This window comes from Musca autumnalis, unplaced genomic scaffold (genome assembly GCF_047663935.1).
Source record: "Musca autumnalis isolate F117 unplaced genomic scaffold, ASM4766393v1 scaffold_1, whole genome shotgun sequence".
Classification (NCBI taxonomy): domain Eukaryota; kingdom Metazoa; phylum Arthropoda; class Insecta; order Diptera; family Muscidae; genus Musca; species Musca autumnalis.
The window spans coordinates 268,765,072-268,783,414 of record NW_027411644.1 but is presented as its reverse complement, the minus strand read 5'-3'; the positions used below and the strand labels follow the sequence as shown (position 1 = coordinate 268,783,414).

General features: G+C 42.5%; 2 protein-coding genes across 3 annotated transcripts in view; one reads left to right on the top strand and one right to left on the bottom strand.

Annotated features, from left to right (window-relative positions):
• Window positions 1-18,343, top strand: part of LOC141389530 (uncharacterized) — a 1,388,168-nt gene that overhangs the window by 695,831 nt on the left and 673,994 nt on the right. The gene's annotated exons all lie outside the window — the stretch shown is intronic.
• Window positions 298-7,680, bottom strand: LOC141389524 (uncharacterized). Of its 2 annotated transcripts, none has more exons than XM_073961135.1 (2): window positions 7,434-7,680; window positions 298-1,467 (listed from the first exon to the last, which is right to left on the bottom strand). In XM_073961135.1, the coding sequence occupies exon 2, from the start codon at window positions 1,442-1,444 to the stop codon at window positions 425-427; it is 1,020 nt and encodes a 339-aa protein (XP_073817236.1). In that variant the 5' UTR covers window positions 1,445-1,467; window positions 7,434-7,680; the 3' UTR covers window positions 298-424. The 2 variants fall into 2 exon arrangements, with proteins under 2 accessions (XP_073817236.1, XP_073817235.1); XM_073961134.1 differs by lacking the exon at window positions 7,434-7,680 and adding an exon at window positions 4,166-4,420.

Here is an 18,343-nt window from a genome sequence, read left to right as displayed (position 1 = left end):
AGACGCGAGGGCAATACTAGAAACTAAGGGGAAAACACCACTCTAACTCACCTGGGGTACTTTGTTTGGGTAGCTGTTTGCTTCACTATCCACTTCACGACTGAACCCTCTTCAATTTCCTGCCGTCCTTTTATAGGAAATTCTGGTGATACCTATTACTCCTTAAATACACTAATTAAATTTAGTTTCTGGTTCTTAGGGAACCTATTACCCTCTGGTGATAGGTACCACCTATTACTCCCTCGTGACCATGGATTTTGTCGGCCAATGACCCTAACGTACGACATGGGTAGACAATTACATCATGTAATTCAGATTTATTTATGAAATTCACTTATTAATTACATAATAATATTTCAATACCCAGATAATGTGTGGGCGAAAACGAAAGTATTGACTTTCGTCATCACACTACCCCCCTCCGCTAAATTTCTGTTTCTCCACGAATCGTGACGATTATCTTCCCTTGGCGATTGATTAGAACCCGCAACTTATGTCCTGCCACTGGAAATACCCGCTTATATGGCTGGGGGGGCTTCCTCCGACGTAATGCTTCTCGCAGACAGGGTTGGAGCTTTCGCTTCACTTCCTCGGATAGCTCCTCCCGGCATAAGAACGGTATGTCTCCCCGCGAAGGTGATGGAGGGGGAGGCACGACCACCACGCTTCGTAGATTCGGTGTTAATTCTCCTCGAAGATTTTCCAGCCTTCGATTGCCTCTGGGTGTCCTGGGTTCGGATTCCGAATCCGATGCGTAGCGTGGTGAGAAACATGAGGGAAGGTCTCGTCCTGGGGTTGGCGGCAAATCCAAGTCTAGGGAGGCACTGCGTCCTGGGGTGGAAAAGACATTTTGTCCGGGGGTTGGCAGCGAATCCAAGTCTATGGAGGCACTGTGCCCTGGGATATTCCGTCCGGGGGTTGGCGGCAACTCAACGCCCAGGTTAATATTACGGCCCGGAGTGGGAGGTAGACTACTGCCTATGGCGTTAGGTGGTGGAGACACAGACGGGGAAGGGGTAGCCGGATAATCGCTGGGATAATCTCTGGGATCTGGGGTAGCTGGGACTCCGAGTGGTGGTGTCGCCGGTTCTTCTCTCGAAGGTGGGACTCGGCGTGGTGGTGTCGCCACCTCGTCGTCGGAGGACAGAACGATCGTTTCTACGATCATTGGGGCCGGCCTCGACAAGTTTGGACGAACTCTCTTTTGGTATAATGGTCCAAACCGTGTGGTAGATGGGCGCACCTTACCAACAGGCTTGGGGGTGGAAACGGTGGTGGCCTTCTGAGTTCCTTTGGACGTGGCAGTTCCTTCGACATTTCCGGCTCTGTACTCCTTCCCTTTAACTTTTGAGAGTCGAACTGAGCAGGGCTTCATGGCGTCCATTAGCTGCCTCTGCTGTTTGGAGTCGGCTTTTGTGCGCAAGGGTTGTGTTGGATGCGACATTATGGGTTGGTTTGTAAGGTGTTCTGTGGAGAAAAAAGGTTGCATATTAGCATGGATGAAATGACAATTTTCCTTTGCATTAGATATGGAAACAAAAGGTTTGATGTCGCTAAGGTGGGCCGTTTTCGTATTATGTTCATCCGGCCGACGAACACGAGCTATGACCGGGGATAGAAAATCAACGACCTCAAAAGGACCGTCATACTTGGGGGCCAGTTTTGCCGCGAACTTGTCTATGGCTTTGGACAGGGGGTGCTGTTTGACAAGTACCAAATCCCCTATCACCGGGGTCCATTCGCGACGTCGTAGATTGTACCTACGCCGCTGGTCCTCTCCCGCTCGTGCCAAGCTTCTCCTCACGATTCCAAAGATCTCCTCCAGTTCGGAGGCCCTTTGCGTTGGGTTGGGGATTCGTGCTCCGGTACCTGTGGCGACTTCGTCAAACAATGTCCCCGGCAATCGGGGCTCCCGACCTTGTACCAAAAATGCCGGGCTATACCCTGTTGATTCCGAAGTGCCAGAATTCACCGCCAACATTATCTCTGGCAAGTATTCGTCCCATTGGTGGTGTTTATCCCGGGCCAGCTGGGCAATTATTGTTTTTATGGTTCGATTTGCTCGCTCGGTGGGATTTTCCTGGGGACAATACGGTGCCGTAAACTGCCTTCTAACCCCAATCCCCTTCAGGTACTTATCCAGGATGCGGCTGGTGAATTGGCTCCCGTTGTCGGTGATGATGAGCTTGGGGGTACCAAAACGAGCTAGGATCCGTTCCCTGAAAGCTTTGACTACTCCTTCCGCCGTGGCTTTCCGGAGTGGAATGAGCTCGACCCATTTTGAGAACCTGTCGAGAAATACTAAAAGCATACAGTTACCATGTTTGCTGCGTGGTAGTGGGCCCACAAAAACGGCACATATGGTAGCCCACGGTTCCTCTGGCACCGATAACAGCATCTCGCCTGCCGGGGCCATTTGGTTAGGTTTATACTTTTGACACAACTCACAACGCTGTACAAACCGTGTGATATCGCGGGTCATGCCAGGCCAGTAATAGCGCCCACATGTCCGGTGGATCGTCTTCCGGATACCCAGGTGTCCTGCCGATGGCTGACTATGGTTCTCATGCAGGACTCGTTCCCTTAGTGGTGTAGGGACGCATAATTTCCAAGGCGTATCGTCGTCGTCATTGGTGGTCTTTTGTATGTGCCGGTAGAGTTGTGTCCCTACAATAGAGTAATCAGGAAAATTCTTCGGGTTAGTTCTGACAGCATCCAACTTGTTTTCAAACCACCGGCATCGGCTAACAGATCCTTCCACCGCTCGTTGCAGGGACTCGGTGGGATTACGTGATAAGGCATCCGCTACCACGTTCAAACCTCCTCTTCGGTATTCGACCGTGAACGTATACTGTTGTAGTTCCAATGCCCAGCGGGCTAACCTTCCTGTGGGGTTATCTATTGAGTTTAGCCACTTAAGCGCCAGATGGTCGGTAATCACTTGGAAGTGGTAACCCTCCAAGTACTGCCGCATCTTTCTGATTCCCCACACTATCGCTAGGCATTCTTTCTCCGTGGCGGAATAGTTCTTTTCTGCTCCACTGAGGGTGCGGCTGGCGTAGGCTATTACCCGCTCACCTTCGTCGAACACTTGCGTAAGAACAGCTCCAAGGCCACAGTCGCTGGCATCGGTCTGCAAAACGAACTTGCGGCTAAAATCGGGACAGGCCAGGATTGGCGCCTGTGTGAGTCGGGCCTTCAGTATCTCGAATACCGTCTGCTGATCCTCCGTCCATCTCCAGTGCTTCCCCTTCTTTAGTAACGAGGTAAGAGGTTGTGTTAAGGTAGCAAAGTCGGGAACGAACCTCCGGTACCACGATACGACCCCTAAGAAACGCCTCAGCTCCTTAAGTGTTGTTGGAGCGGTCATCCCCTCGATTGCGGAAATTTTGTCCGGGTCCGTGTGTATGCCCTCGCCACTGACGACATGGCCCAAATATTTGGTCTGCCTTTTGAAAAATTCACACTTCTCTGGATTGATCCGCAGCCTGGCTTCCCGTAAGCGCCGAAATACTTTTTCCAAATTAGTCAGATGTTCCTCCAAGGTTCTGCCAATGACAACGATATCGTCGAGATATGCGAATGCATGGGGTTCCATCTCAGGACCGATTATGCTGTCCAACGCTCGTTGGAAGGTGGCGGGCGCGGAATGGAGACCAAATGGCATAACCCGCCATTGGAACAACCCTCGTCCGGCCACGGTGAAAGCGGTGTACTTCCTACTTCCTTCCTCGAGTGGAATTTGCCAGTAGCCATCCTTCAGATCCAGACTACTGACGTATTTCGCTTCTCTGAGACGATCCAGGATGGAATCGATACGGGGTAAGGGGTAAGCATCCGGTTCGGATCTGCTGTTCAGCTGGCGGAAATCGATGCACAGTCTCCATGTTCCATTCTTCTTTTGAGCCAGAGTAATAGGGGAGCTATAAGGGCTGTGGGACGGTTCGATATATCCTGAAGCTAGGAGTTCGCTTATCTTTTCATCGATTATAGCTTGCATGGCTGGGTTTCGAGGAGCATATCGAAATTTGAAGGGGCGGTCATCTTTCATGGTAATCCGATGGGTAGCAATAGTCGACGGTCCTTGAATGGTCTCAAAACTTCGTAGCTCTTTCTCTAAAAATTCCAGTATCCTGACCTGTTCATCCTGCGTATGCTCACTTACCATTCTGTGTCCGGAGCTTCCGGGCTCCTGAGCAACTGGCTCCCTCGAGGTAGTAGTGGTTGTCAGGTTTCGGTGGTGCTGGGTCTCTGCGGCCCGGCGGAACTCGCATGTGAGACCGGCGCATGTGATACGGGCCTCGCCCTTAGTTAGAAAGTCCAGCCCCAAGAGTAGTTCCTCGGTAGCATCGGGCATCACAAGGAAACGTAGCTGAAGTTGCCGTGCTCCGAACGTGACGACTGCGTCGACGGCCTCCGAAATTTGCCGCCGAGACCCGTCAGCCAAGGTGACTGTCGCTGCATACGGCACGGTCCGGACTTCATGAGTTATAAGGTCCTTAAGTTTCTCACTTATGAAGTTACTGGTGGCGCCGGTGTCGACCGTGGCAGATATCCGACGACCTGCGAGTAATACAGTTGCCACCAGCCTGGTAGACTCGGCGAATAGTGAGGTTTGTACTGGAGGATAGCTTCCTACATCATCGGGTCCGCTTCCCCCCGACTCTGGCGGACCCGGTTGCCGTTTCCCGACACGGGACGACAGCATGCTATTGTCCGCACCCCACGTCGCCCGCAATCCCAGCAAAATAACACTTGGGGGTTCCTGCACTGTGCCGCGAAATGATTCGGTTGCCCACAACGTCGACAAGCCGTCTTTGGATCAATTCGAGAATCCTGCTCGCTTTGATTCCCAGGATCGAGAAGACGATGCTGTTCACGAACAGGGCCGGTCCCCGGTGGTAGACTTTCTAAATCTTCTGCCATCTCGAGCAGGTCCCCAAGAGTATGGAAATCGCGGCGACGAATATACCATTGATACTCGGGTAGTGCGTTGCGAAAAATCCGTTCCAATTTCTGGTCATTCTCATAGTTTGTATGCCGCATAAGATTTTGCATGCCAAGGGTGTATGCCTTGAAGCTTTCTCGTGGCTTCTGTTTCCTCCTCCGAATCTCGTCCTCCAAATGCTCGAAATGGCGAGCTGGCAAGAAAAACCGCATGAAGTCCTCTCGAAAGGATTTCCACTTCCTCCAGTGTTGGTTATTGGTGCGGAACCAAACCAGGGCATTATCCCGTAGTACCTCAGGCATCATCCGCGGCAGTTCGTCCATGTCCACCTCGTACATGAGGGCCAGCTCCTCCAGTCGTTCTATGAATTCGAGCGGACCGCGTGTCCCATCGTAACTGACGTTCCACTTCCGTACCTGATCGGCTAAAGACCGGGGGTCCCTGACAGGGCGTCCCGTGTTTGCATCGGCTCGGGGATGCGTCGGGGACTTGTGGGCATTACAGTCGCCAGGTAAATCGAGGGTCGACTGGCCGGTTTTTTCCGAACTCGCTTTTCTGGAAACAGGGGAGCTGGGTGAGGTAACCGATATGAGAGGGATCTTGAGGGGAGTGGGGGATTTCGCCGCCTGGCTCGATGATGGTTTCTCGTGAAGGTCCTGCAATTCCAATATTCTTTCCAGTCGCTCCGCCTCGTGGAATTCTGCCAAAAAATGGGCAAAACGCCGACGCAGCTGGTCGACGGTTCCAGATGTAGAGCGCTTAAATTCCTCCAAATAGGCCACTAGGTCCTCCTTTCGAAGGGTGTATGCCCAGGAGATACGCAGTGATCCTGGCATATCCGTTCCCGTCAGCCAAACTATCAAACAATCCTATTCACCGGTTATATACTCTCTCGGTCCCTGCTCGGGCGCCACTGTCACTGTCTGTCACAGGAATTTATCTTATAGAGACTGAGAGAGTAACAACACACGATTATTTGGGCTTTAATCAAAAGTTCGAGTTTATTAGGGGTTTGTTTCTAGTTTGTTTCTGACAAGGATCGGAAATTAAATGGTAACTCGGTGTCGACACGCTTTTCGGGCTAACGGTAGGGTTCCAATCGAGTGACCCTGCTGGTTTGTCTCTTTCAAAGGTCTGAGGTTGGATCTCTAGTGAAATTCGAGGGAGGCCTTGCTAAGCACTCCCTATGGTCCGGTTGTTGGCAAGGGGTTGGGCTGGTGTTTCTACCGAAACTCGGAGGGGATCTGGCTAGTACTCCTTATTGCCCTGCTGCACTTGGAGACCTGGATAAGTACTCCTATCGACGTTCGGGGAAGGCTTGGCTAAGTACTCCTCGTCGTCCGATTGCTCATGGAGACCTGGATAAGTACTCCTTGTGATGCGTTAACGGAGACCTGGATAAGTACTCCACTGGGTTACACGTTTGGTAACAGTGGACAGGTACCAGCGGTAATGGAAGGGGTTGAACCTAAGGAACGGGGCAGCTTCTAAGAGGGTTAAAGGTGTAGAGCTAGGCGCGGGGCCGGGATCTAGATTGGGGACCCAAGGGTTACGGACACCTCAGAGGGTTATACGCGAGACACAGTTCTAGGCCAAGGACCCAAGGGTTACGGACACCTCAGAGGGTTACACGGAACACGATTCTAAGCCGAGGTCCCAAGGGTTACGGACACCTCAGAGGGTTAGCCACGTAACGCGATTCTAAGCCGAGGTCCCAAGGGTTACGGACACCTCAGAGGGTTAGGCGCGAGAGCGGAGACCCAAGGGCTACGGACGCCACAGAGGGTTATGCGCGAGGGCGGAGTTCTACGTGGGAGACCCAAGGGCTACGGACGCCACAGAGGGTTATGCGCGAGGGTGGAGTTCTACACAAGACCCAAGGGCTACGGACGCCACAGAGGGTTAACGCGAGGGCAGAGTTCTAGATTGAGGACCCAAGGGCTACGGACGCCACAGAGGGTTAGACGCGAGGGCAGAGTTCTAGGTTAAGGACCCAAGGGCTACGGACGCCACAGAGGGTTAGACGCGAGGGCAGAGTTCTAGGTTAAGGACCCAAGGGCTACGGACGCCACAGAGGGTTAGACGCGAGGGCAGAGTTCTAGGTTAAGGACCCAAGGGCTACGGACGCCACAGAGGGTTAGACGCGAGGGCAGAGTTCTAGGTTAAGGACCCAAGGGCTACGGACGCCACAGAGGGTTAGACGCGAGGGCAGAGTTCTAGGTTAAGGACCCAAGGGCTACGGACGCCACAGAGGGTTAGACGCGAGGGCAGAGTTCTAGGTTAAGGACCCAAGGGCTACGGACGCCACAGAGGGTTAGACGCGAGGGCAGAGTTCTAGGTTAAGGACCCAAGGGCTACGGACGCCACAGAGGGTTAGACGCGAGGGCAGAGTTCTAGGTTAAGGACCCAAGGGCTACGGACGCCACAGAGGGTTAGACGCGAGGGCAATACTAGAAACTAAGGGGAAAACACCACTCTAACTCACCTGGGGTACTTTGTTTGGGTAGCTGTTTGCTTCACTATCCACTTCACGACTGAACCCTCTTCAATTTCCTGCCGTCCTTTTATAGGAAATTCTGGTGATACCTATTACTCCTTAAATACACTAATTAAATTTAGTTTCTGGTTCTTAGGGAACCTATTACCCTCTGGTGATAGGTACCACCTATTACTCCCTCGTGACCATGGATTTTGTCGGCCAATGACCCTAACGTACGACATGGGTAGACAATTACATCATGTAATTCAGATTTATTTATGAAATTCACTTATTAATTACATAATAATATTTCAATACCCAGATAATGTGTGGGCGAAAACGAAAGTATTGACTTTCGTCATCACAATGGTCTCAATTTCATTTCTTTATTCATTTGCATGATTCCAACCGCAAAGAACCTTTTCTTCCACTCTTTCCATCATTAGGGCCGTAATTATGGGTGTTTAACAAACAGTCGCTACGCACGCCTCACCTGTGGTGAATACCACCACTAAGACTACAATAAGTTTGTAGGTATTTTGGTACATAACGACATCATGAAGCATTACATTGATGATCGCTGTGCATAGTTTCTACATATGGTTGTAAATATAGTTTTAATAACTGGACAACATCTATCTTGGCAGTAGAATATATCGAATCAAGAATTCCACTCTAGATTGATTTTAATATTTAGTATGTTCGCTTCAAATGATGATCATGAGGATAAATAAATCAACGAACAATAAAACCATTTGTAGGGTGAACAGAATACACACCTACATTTTTATGCACAGTTTAATTTCTTATCAAATCTTAAATAATTTTCCCTCAACATACTTTCATTCTCAAATTTTACTTTTTTAATAACCTCTCACAGAGATTCAATGAAATAATCTTAGATTGCAATGCCACCGCATTTGTGATATAAAAAGATGGGAGGTAGTATTGAACCTTGAAAATTACACCATTACGAGGGTTAATCGACAAGTTCCGAGCCTAGACAGCACTGCGTGTTGCCAGGTGATATTTGATTAACGTTTTAGCATAAACGTTATGCAAACAGTTTGACGTACGACCATGTGTTGCGCTGTTTGCATTGACCTCAAAACTTCTACTATATAAATGAGGTTCGACTATGGCTACTATCGGTCCACTCCTTCGGGTACCTCCCACCCAAAATATCGGAAAGGTGTGGGATAAGGCCTTCTCTCGCTTTCAACATTACGACGCTACAAGTTTTTTCGGGGCCAAGTCCATACTACCTGAGAAAATGGTCTAACAGTTGTTAAAACCCCTTATGGCACCATATGTACGGCACGATACTTTCAAACGGATCTACCGTTTTGGTCCAATATTTGACATTCGTAATATTTTGACAAAACTTAGTTAAAGTTCAAAGATCGGTCATATCGGCACACATTTTCAGATTTAAGAATCAGCCATAGACATTTCGTATGATCCAGAAAGTTGTTTGCGGATATCTTTGCTACATTATTGTGGTCCATTGTTTTTTCGAGTTTTGAACGGTTTAGTATCTATGGGGCAGGAACAGAGAAAATGGGATAAAAATCGCATTTGATTTGCTATTTTGATCATTAAGAGTTCGTATATTCTAGAAAGTTGTTTACTAAGATCTAAGGTACATTTTTCTAGTTGGTTGTTTGCTTCAATTTTGATCCTTTTAATCAAAGGAAATTTGACTTTGACGATTTAGACCTCGAAGGTGAGGTTGAATGGATTTTAAGTGTCCACAATTATTATTCTTTAAGACGAGAGCTATAACTTTTCTACTACGAGTAAACACAAATTCTTAGCGGTTTAGAATATATGTGCCTGACAAAATGATCCCTTATGACATTAAGGCCTCAGGTCCTTTGGTACCCATAACAGCGAAAGTTGAAGTGATAGGGAAAAACGCCGGGATAAGTATCTTCTTATTTGGTCTATTATCACACTGCGGTGTCAGAATATGGCTAATAAACCATGACTCAAAAAATTACACACAGTGTTATGTGCACGACAACTCTCGAAGGCAATGACTGGTTTGCTACAAGCTTTGCACAAAGTAATATTTCTGCGAAACATAGATTAAGTTCAAATATGGACTATATTGGTCCACTATTTCGGGTAACTGCCACACAAAAAAAGTGCAGATTTTTGTTGTAGCAATTGAATTCACTTGTCCGAAAGGTGTAAAAAACCCGTATGGTGCAATGTGTAGTGGCTGAAGCGATGATTAATCTCGAACGGATCAGGCGATTCGGCCCAAAATTTGACCTTTGTAATATATGGTCCAATTGTAGTTTAACTCCAAAAATGGTCAAAATAGGTCCTTAGGGTACCTCCCCCACAAAAGTTCAACTATTTTATTTAAGTGCACTACAGGGTCTGTTCGAAGATCCTTTGGAAAATTTTACCGATGCTACTCCTTGTGGTCCTGTTTACAGCGATATTATGTTTTTTTTGTGGTCAAGTCCATGCTTCCTGACATACTGGTCAGTTCTACGGTGACCAAATGAAATAACTCCTAAAATAAACTCATTACCAAAAAGGAGAATATCGATCCATTCCTTCAGGTACCTCCTACGCATCACATGTGAGCTTTAGTTCATACGCCCGAAAGGGCCACAATATCTGAAACCCCCCTAATTCATAATTATTGGGGAAGATGGTTTTGGTTGCGGAGGCGGTATTCTATTCTATATCGTCCATAGATGAACTTCTGGGCAAATCTGACTGAAAATTTTACACTTGTCGATATTTAATTTCAAAATATCGGTAGTTATCGATATTATCGTTAATAGCCATTACCATTTATTCGGAAATAAAATGGCGGACATTATGCACAAATACTTCACAGAAATATAAAGGAGAAATAAATATGTATATTCTTTCTAATGATGGAATCTGTCAAATAAAACGCTTGCCGTTTATTTTGTCACCATTTTTAATTTAAATGCAAGCGTTTTATCACCATTCTGAAGAATATACTTATTGAGGCTAAGCGAAAAATTATTTTCTAGTTCTTATTATTTTCTATTTCTAATTTTTATACCCTACAGCGCCATGTGGAAAGGGTATTATAAGTTTGTTTTGGTAAAAATTCATGTAACACCGCGAAATATTCGTCGGAGACCCCCAATGTGGTATACCAATCTTCATATCTCGGCGAGATAAAGCGATTTTGAGATGTGTGTCCGTCCGTCCGTCCGTCCGTCCGTGTGTCCGTCTGTCCATTATAAATTGTAATCAAACTCCAGGCCGCAATTATGGACCGATCGTCACGAAACTTGGTATGGAGGTCGGTTTCACATCAGAATAGATCGCTATTTTAATTGGTGATGATCGTGAAATATTTAGCGGGTGAAATGGACCAAAAACATAATTTTTATTCGATTTTGTCCGATCGCCTGGAAATTTTAAATAAAGTAAGAGTATATGACAAAGAAAAAGCTTGCAATTAGAGATGGCGATCAGATAATATATGGACCACAACTTTTGTGTGAAAATTGTGAAAATTTTTAATATACAGCTTATATCTTTTTTCCTGGAAGTGACATTCCGGGCAAGTAAGCTACACATGGAAGAGGAACGCTTGACCTTTCCATTGATGCCAATTACGTTGATTTACGTGCTCAGATAACAGAGTTACAGCTTAATATATCCAGTTTTTTGCTTGAAGTATAATCAATACACACTAGAGGTCGCAATTATAGCTCAATAGCCACGAAATTTTGCACGAGGTAAGGGATTAGTTCGAAGAAGATGGCTACAATTTTGGATGATGATCCGATATTACTTAGCGGGTGAAATGGACCATTACTTTTGTATTAAAAATATACAAATTTTATTTTTGGCTCATTTTTAATTCCTGGAGGGCACATGCCGGCAAAGTAGCCTTCATATTGGAAAACGAATACTGATATTTCCCCTGATGCAAATTGCAATATTGTGTCTGCTACATAACTGGCCTACTGCCTAAAATATAATGGGTTTTGAGTAGAGAACCACAATTTCCTCTCATACTACAAATTGTCTCAATCATGACAGAGATATTTTCAGTTCAGTTGTCCAATTGAATTTTTATACAAATATCGCAGCGATCCCATGCTTCGCCCCCTATTTTATACCCTTAGCCTTTAGGTTAATATAAAATATACAAAATACGACTAAAGATGTGCCCATCGAAAAAATGGTTTTAGACCCCAAGTATGTTTGGACGAAATTCGTTTCAAACAATTTGGAGTCGATTTAGCACTGTCCGTTCATCTGTATGTCTTACTGTCTAGCTGACTGATGCGCACGATAACTCCTGAACGGATCTACCTATTCGAACCAAATTTTGCACTTCGTATTTTTTTGCCCAAACATAGTTTAATTTCCTTCGGGCACCTCCCCCACAAAAGTTAAAAAATTTTCCGAAAATTTGTGTGAACGATAACTGTCGAAGTGCGAAATCTATTTGGTCCAAACTATCCATATACTAATATTCCTTCCAGATATAAATCGGGTAAGACTATATCGGTCCACACCTTTGAGTACCTCCCACACAAAATTTGAAAAAGTGAAATTTAAGAGTCCTATCGAATCGTTTTGATTTTTTTAGGAGATTATGGCCGAAAATGTCCATGAAACACTGAAAACAAGCAAGAAACCTTACTAAAATGGCAAATCCGCAAGGTAACTCTCAAGGGGATTTTCTGATTGGTCCAAACTTTGCACATCCTATTATTTCATTTAATAATGTATCAGGTTGGAATGTGGATTATATCAGTCCCGTCCTTCGAGTACCTCCTACACAAAATTTGGGAAAAGTGCAGTTTGAGGACCAGTCTTGGATCTATTGGAATTGTTTGAAGAAGGTTCTTTTCACAGTACCTATTGCAACGGTACAATTTTTACGGTGTAAGTCCATACTTCCTGAGATAATGGTCCAAAATTTCCAAAAATAATTCTCAAACTTTTTCAAAAATCAGAAGCTAGCTTACTACAATTGATTTGGCATAGCCTTACATTACCTACAAAATACAAAATATATAGATTTTTTATACGGCATAATTATTGTGTTTGTTTCTTTTTTGGTCAGATGCTGAAGGTACATACATATATCACCGTTAGCGGAGCTGACTTATACTATTTTTTGGGATTTATAAATTTGTTTGCATGCAAATTATTTGAATTTCTATTCATTATTAGGTATTTCTATCGGTATAAAATATGTATATAACCACAATGGACTCTTTTTGAAATGCCCTGAAAATCACAAAACTGCTTGCATTACCAAGCATATGTGAGGAGGATAGATCTTTAATAAACACACAATCAATGTAAAATTTCCAATTTTGGCATATTGTTTAGAAATGTATAATTTATATAATTGATCCACAAATATCATAGTAGGGACAAGAGGGGCTCATCTTATACCAATGGATTCATGTTATGTAATTGATATGTAACGTATTTTTTATCGCCGAATCCAAAAGGCGAGTCCTAAGTTGCCACTTCTAGAGAAGTTTTTCATGGCTGAAATATTAAAAAAGTATCGGCGTCATTACCGTTTGATTTGATGTGGCCAGGCTTGGGGATCATACCCGGACATTCAGCGTGCAAAGTGGTTCCACATAGTTACTTCCTAGAGGTTGTGGTGTAGGGTATCACATGGTCGGCCCCGTCCGACTATAGCCTTTGCTTACTTGTTTAATTTCAATTAAATTTGTTGACCACTGCGAAGCCCATAACCAAATTACAGCCAATTTAGGTCGAAAATGTAGATAAAAACTTGAAATTGCATGAAATCGTGTGGTACTACGACACCAAAATCTGACCCATGTCCACAATTTTTAGTGGGGAAGTTTCTGTATCATTGGGAACTCCAAATACCAAGTTGAAACGAAATTCAGGGTAAAACTGAAGATAAAATTCCTACAATGCATGAAATCGGGTGGTACCGTTATATGGGGGCTACAAGAAAAAATTGACTCATATTGATTTTGGTTTCATATTCATGTATTGTCATCCAAATCTGAAAAGTGTGCTTTATTTAATAAAAAGACACAAACATACAATTTCCTTTACCGAAAAATGTGTACATGTGACTACGGACTTACTTTTTCACATCCACAAAACCGAAATGCCGCGTAATTTCTATTCATTTCAATAGATTTTGGGTTAGCAATTTTTATTGATTTATTAAAAAGGAATCGATATTATCGATAGTACTATAAATTTTTTGCCAGCTCTAACGACCATGTGCTCGCTCAAAAACGAAGGTCGGGAGGGTCGTTGAAAAAAGACTGTTGTGGTAGAAAAAATAATTCGTGCGTGAACGGCCATGTTATATATGTATGCAGTGAGATAGTGTCATGCTTGGGCATTTCTCCCACCAGCTTACATTCGATATTGCATGAACACCTGGCCTCAAAATGGGGTGAATTCCGAGTCGATCGGTGCAAGAAATTTGGAAAAAATACGATGGCGGTGCTTGATGATAAGATGGTCCCAGCTAACGAATTCTGGAACTCTGCGTAAGAGCCCAAATACACCAGCAATCAGTGGAAAAAGTGCTTCAACAATTGGTTTTAGCACACGAAAAAGTGTATAACTCATGCTCGAAACTTTTCGATTATCCCTCGTATTGCTGTACAGGTGTACTTTGGTATTCATTCATTATCAAATCAAATTTCACTTTCAATTTTCCATTTATATTTTCCGGGCTTGTTGTAAATAAAACAACAAGACTTGCCATTACTTTGAAAAAGTTATATCGCTCATTTACTCAAAGAGTGATTTATCTCAAAAAATCGAGTCTCGAGAAAGTGCGTTTTAAGGTGAAGATTGAAATTTGACTTCCCAACTTAAAAAGATTATTACACAAAAAATAAACAAACTACTTTGACCATATTTTACAAACAGTTAGCCAGATATCAGTGCTAAATTTCTGTGCGAGATTAAGGATGAGTTGAAGTGTTATAGTGTTTCATAAACTCAAAAAAAAAATGTTGTTGTATTATGCTAAATGAGCTGTAACTCGGTGAGTTTTTGAAATATGAGCATGGAAATTTGACACAAAAGTAGAACTGTAGACAAAATACAAAATCAGAAAACGCATTTTTGGAGTTATGCCACTCTATGAGTAAATAAGCGATATGTTTTCTTAAACATATGGTATGGTTGGTGATCTCTCAAATGATGCCATCTATGAATATGTTGTAACTTCTTGTCGACACCATTTATTTTTGTTAAAAATTTTGTACGATATGACAGCATTTAGCCATATAATTAAATAATTACACTGTGCATCATTGAAAATGCAAACAACTTCTTATGGACATTTTCTGAAAGTATATTGAGACTACAAAACCATAACTGGGTTTCGTGTTGTTATATCGGGTTTGGATTTTATAGCTTCATCTAAACGAGGCTAAAACGACCCTTTTTTCCACTGATCGGGGCTTTATTTCAGAAACTACTAAGAATGTTGCTTTGTGGTCTTCAATTATATTGTAGCACCTAAGGCAGCAAAACTTACGTGTCAAACAGAGGAAAAGGAAAACTGCAGTTAGCGAATCAAAATCAATAAAATATACGAATTTATGGAAATACGTCGCTGAAATTTTCCATATAAAATGCTCAGCCATTCTTCAGAATATTCTGAAACTCTAAAATACTTATTTCATATTGTTTAGATGGTATTGACATTTTATACTTTCTACAAAACATATTTCAAACAACGTTCACTCAGGCTGTTTATTCTCATATTTGAAATTTCAATGTATTGTTGATATATTTATCAAATTGTCCTTGAAAAATGGGCTAGCAACAGCGCGATACAAGTATTTTACATAAATGAAATGTTCTAAAGAGTTGCGAATTAAATTCCAGCGAATATTCTTACCAAAGAAAAGTCATCGAAAAATGTAATTATGGAATTTTTAGGTATATTATGCATTTTTAGACAATAAATACGGTTTTCCCACTTGATTACTTCTCCATATATGTTCTTAATGCTCTTATCTACAAGTTTGCTTCAGAGGTTTAAACAAGATTCGAATTGGTTTCAGAGATATTGCCTCGATTTGCTCTAAAAAGTCAATATTTAATCTAAACATGAACCATAAAATCTGAACCCAATCTAAGAAAACAAAACCAAACTAGGGGTTTTTCTATTGGGTCTGTATTTTCATAAAATCCGCAGTAGAAGTTGTTTGCGCATGTAAAATGAAATGTTGCACAGTGTTATTTAAGCTGATTTATTCGTGTTTCATTTTTTATATTGAATAAACAAGTTGCTTTCCATTTCCACTGGTAGGCTGGAATCTTGTAATTTACGGGAAATAAAAATTAATCAGCCATGACAAAATGAAAGTATTTAAACTAGGGTAAAATTGGTAAAGAATGCTAATACTACGTCTCTAAAATTTACCTGTTAACATTCACCCTGTGGATAAGATACGAAGTAAGTTCCGCCCATTTCTACCTTTTGCATATCGTAATAATTCTTCGAATCTTTGATAATGTTCGCAGATGGTGCTTATCGGTCCATGTATCAGAAAGCTGTAAATAAAACGGTGACCAATTGCAATGACTGATGGGCGCGATATCTATCGAAAGGAAGGACTTCCAAAATAAGATCGACTTCCAAAATGGACTATGTTGGTCCATTCCTTCAACACTTTTGAACTTTAATCCAAATTCATATTTAAGTAATCTAAATACATAATGTTCGTATTCGATCTGTCATTAGAATAAAGTTTCAATCTACACAGGCTTAAGGTATATTTATCTCTGTCGACAAAGCCAACTTACACTTTTTACTTGTTTTTTTGATCGCACACTGTTTTAATTACCTTGAGATTATAAGTATATTGATTTGAACAATGTCACTGAGTCTTGTATTGCAGTTAGCTTTCATGAGAACTTCTTTGCTGTTACAATGTCAAAGTACACATGCTTAAAAGGGGAAATATCAGAAATTCCCACAAAGCTGAATTTTGGTGGAAAGCAAGGGGTTGCAATTAGAATTTATGTCCTAAAAGTCCGCAACGATCCCATGTGTGCAAAAGAAATTGTTCGGAGTCAAATGTAATTTGTTGTTATTCAGTTATTTAGATTTTTCTTGAAAATGGTACAAGAACGGTTTAAATAATTTTTAAGTAGGAGTCACCATTCTTGAGATATCGCGATCTAGGTGTCAAATTACACCTATGGAGAAATAAGCCCCGTAAATAAATTGAGCGAACCGGTTAAAATAGCTACACTATGTTATATGTATTTCTATAAGCATTCAAACCATACCCACTTTGTAGTAGTCGGTTCATTAGAACCGCGTTTAATTCGGTCAAATACATACATTTCCGTAATCATCGCAACAAACCCTACCTTTAAACAACAATTTAAAAAAATCGTAGAGTTTTCGTTGGAGGCTTAAATGGGCTAATTTGGCATAAAAAGGCATTTACATAGATTAGCTCTACTAAACACTCTCCGATATTCTTGGATCTTTTCTAAATATAGGTATAATTACGTTCGCTACGGGAACATATATTTTTGGGGGGATAGAAACCCAGACTTTCACTACTTTTACCGTTATAAAAAAATAAAACGAAGTGACCCAAATGTACTAAATGCATTTCCGTTGTCCATGGATCCCAACACGATATAGTTTTGCATCAGAACGCTTGAATATTTTTCTGGTCCGAAAAGTTTGCACCTTCTCAAGGCCAAAACTGTCTGAAGGAGCGTTCCAATGCTTTTGCGATGTATTAGAGAGTTCTTAATCAGTGTCTTGGCTACAATTTTTGTCTGTGGATTGGATCCAAAATCTCAATGGTTTGACCGTTATATGCTGAAATGTCCAAAAAACGTCGATAAAAAACTTAAAGTCAAAATCGGGAGGCTCGATTTTCGCGGTAGACCTATGGTCTAGTGGACTTTTTTCTCAATTCAATCCCAGGAATCAGAAACGCGAAGGGCTCATTAAGGTTTTCAAATCGCCCCGGCCCATTGGACATACTCCCCTTATATGTGCATATATATGATGTGTATCTTAGAACCGTTATATCTCAACAACGGTTCGCTTTAAGAAAAATTTGTTAAGACTAAACTTGTACCAAATTTCTGCATTTACAAAATTGTCTGTATTAATTTTTGATTAGACCCACCGTTTTAAAGAAAAAATCCGAAAACCAAAAAGCCCATAAAATTTGACTTTTGACCCCGAATAACTTGTTTTGCACACATGAGCTTTGTTCCTTTACTTTTATACCCTACACCACACAGTGGTAAGGGGTATTATGTCTTTGTGCATTTGTATGTAACATACAAAAGGAAACGTAATAGACCCACAGTTCCTTTTGGGGATATACATATAATAACTTTCTGAGTCGATTTATGCGTGTCCGTCCGTCTGTCTGTCTGTCTGTCTGTCTGTCCGTCTGTCCATGTATTTTTGTTCGCAACATACAAGTCGCATTTTTTGTCCGATTCAGCTGAAAATTGGGGACTACAACTTTTTTAGCCATAGGAAGAACGCTATTGCTTTTGGTGAAAATCGGTTCAGATTTGGATATAGCTCCCATATATATTTTCGCCCGATTTCACGTATTTGCTGCACCAAACACGCTATATACGTCCAATTTCGATGAAACATTGAATGTGTGACTGAATTTTGTCTACAAATAAGTGTGCAAAATTATATTAAAATCGGTCCGGATTTGGATATAGCTCCCATATATATTTTCGGCCGATTTCACGTATTTCCTGTACCACACACGCTATATATATCCGATTTCGATGAAATTTGGAATGTGTGACTGAATTCAGTCTAGAAATAAATGAGCCAAATTATATCGAAATCGGTTCAGATTTGGATATAGCTCCCATATATATGTTCGCCCGATTTCATGTATTTGCTG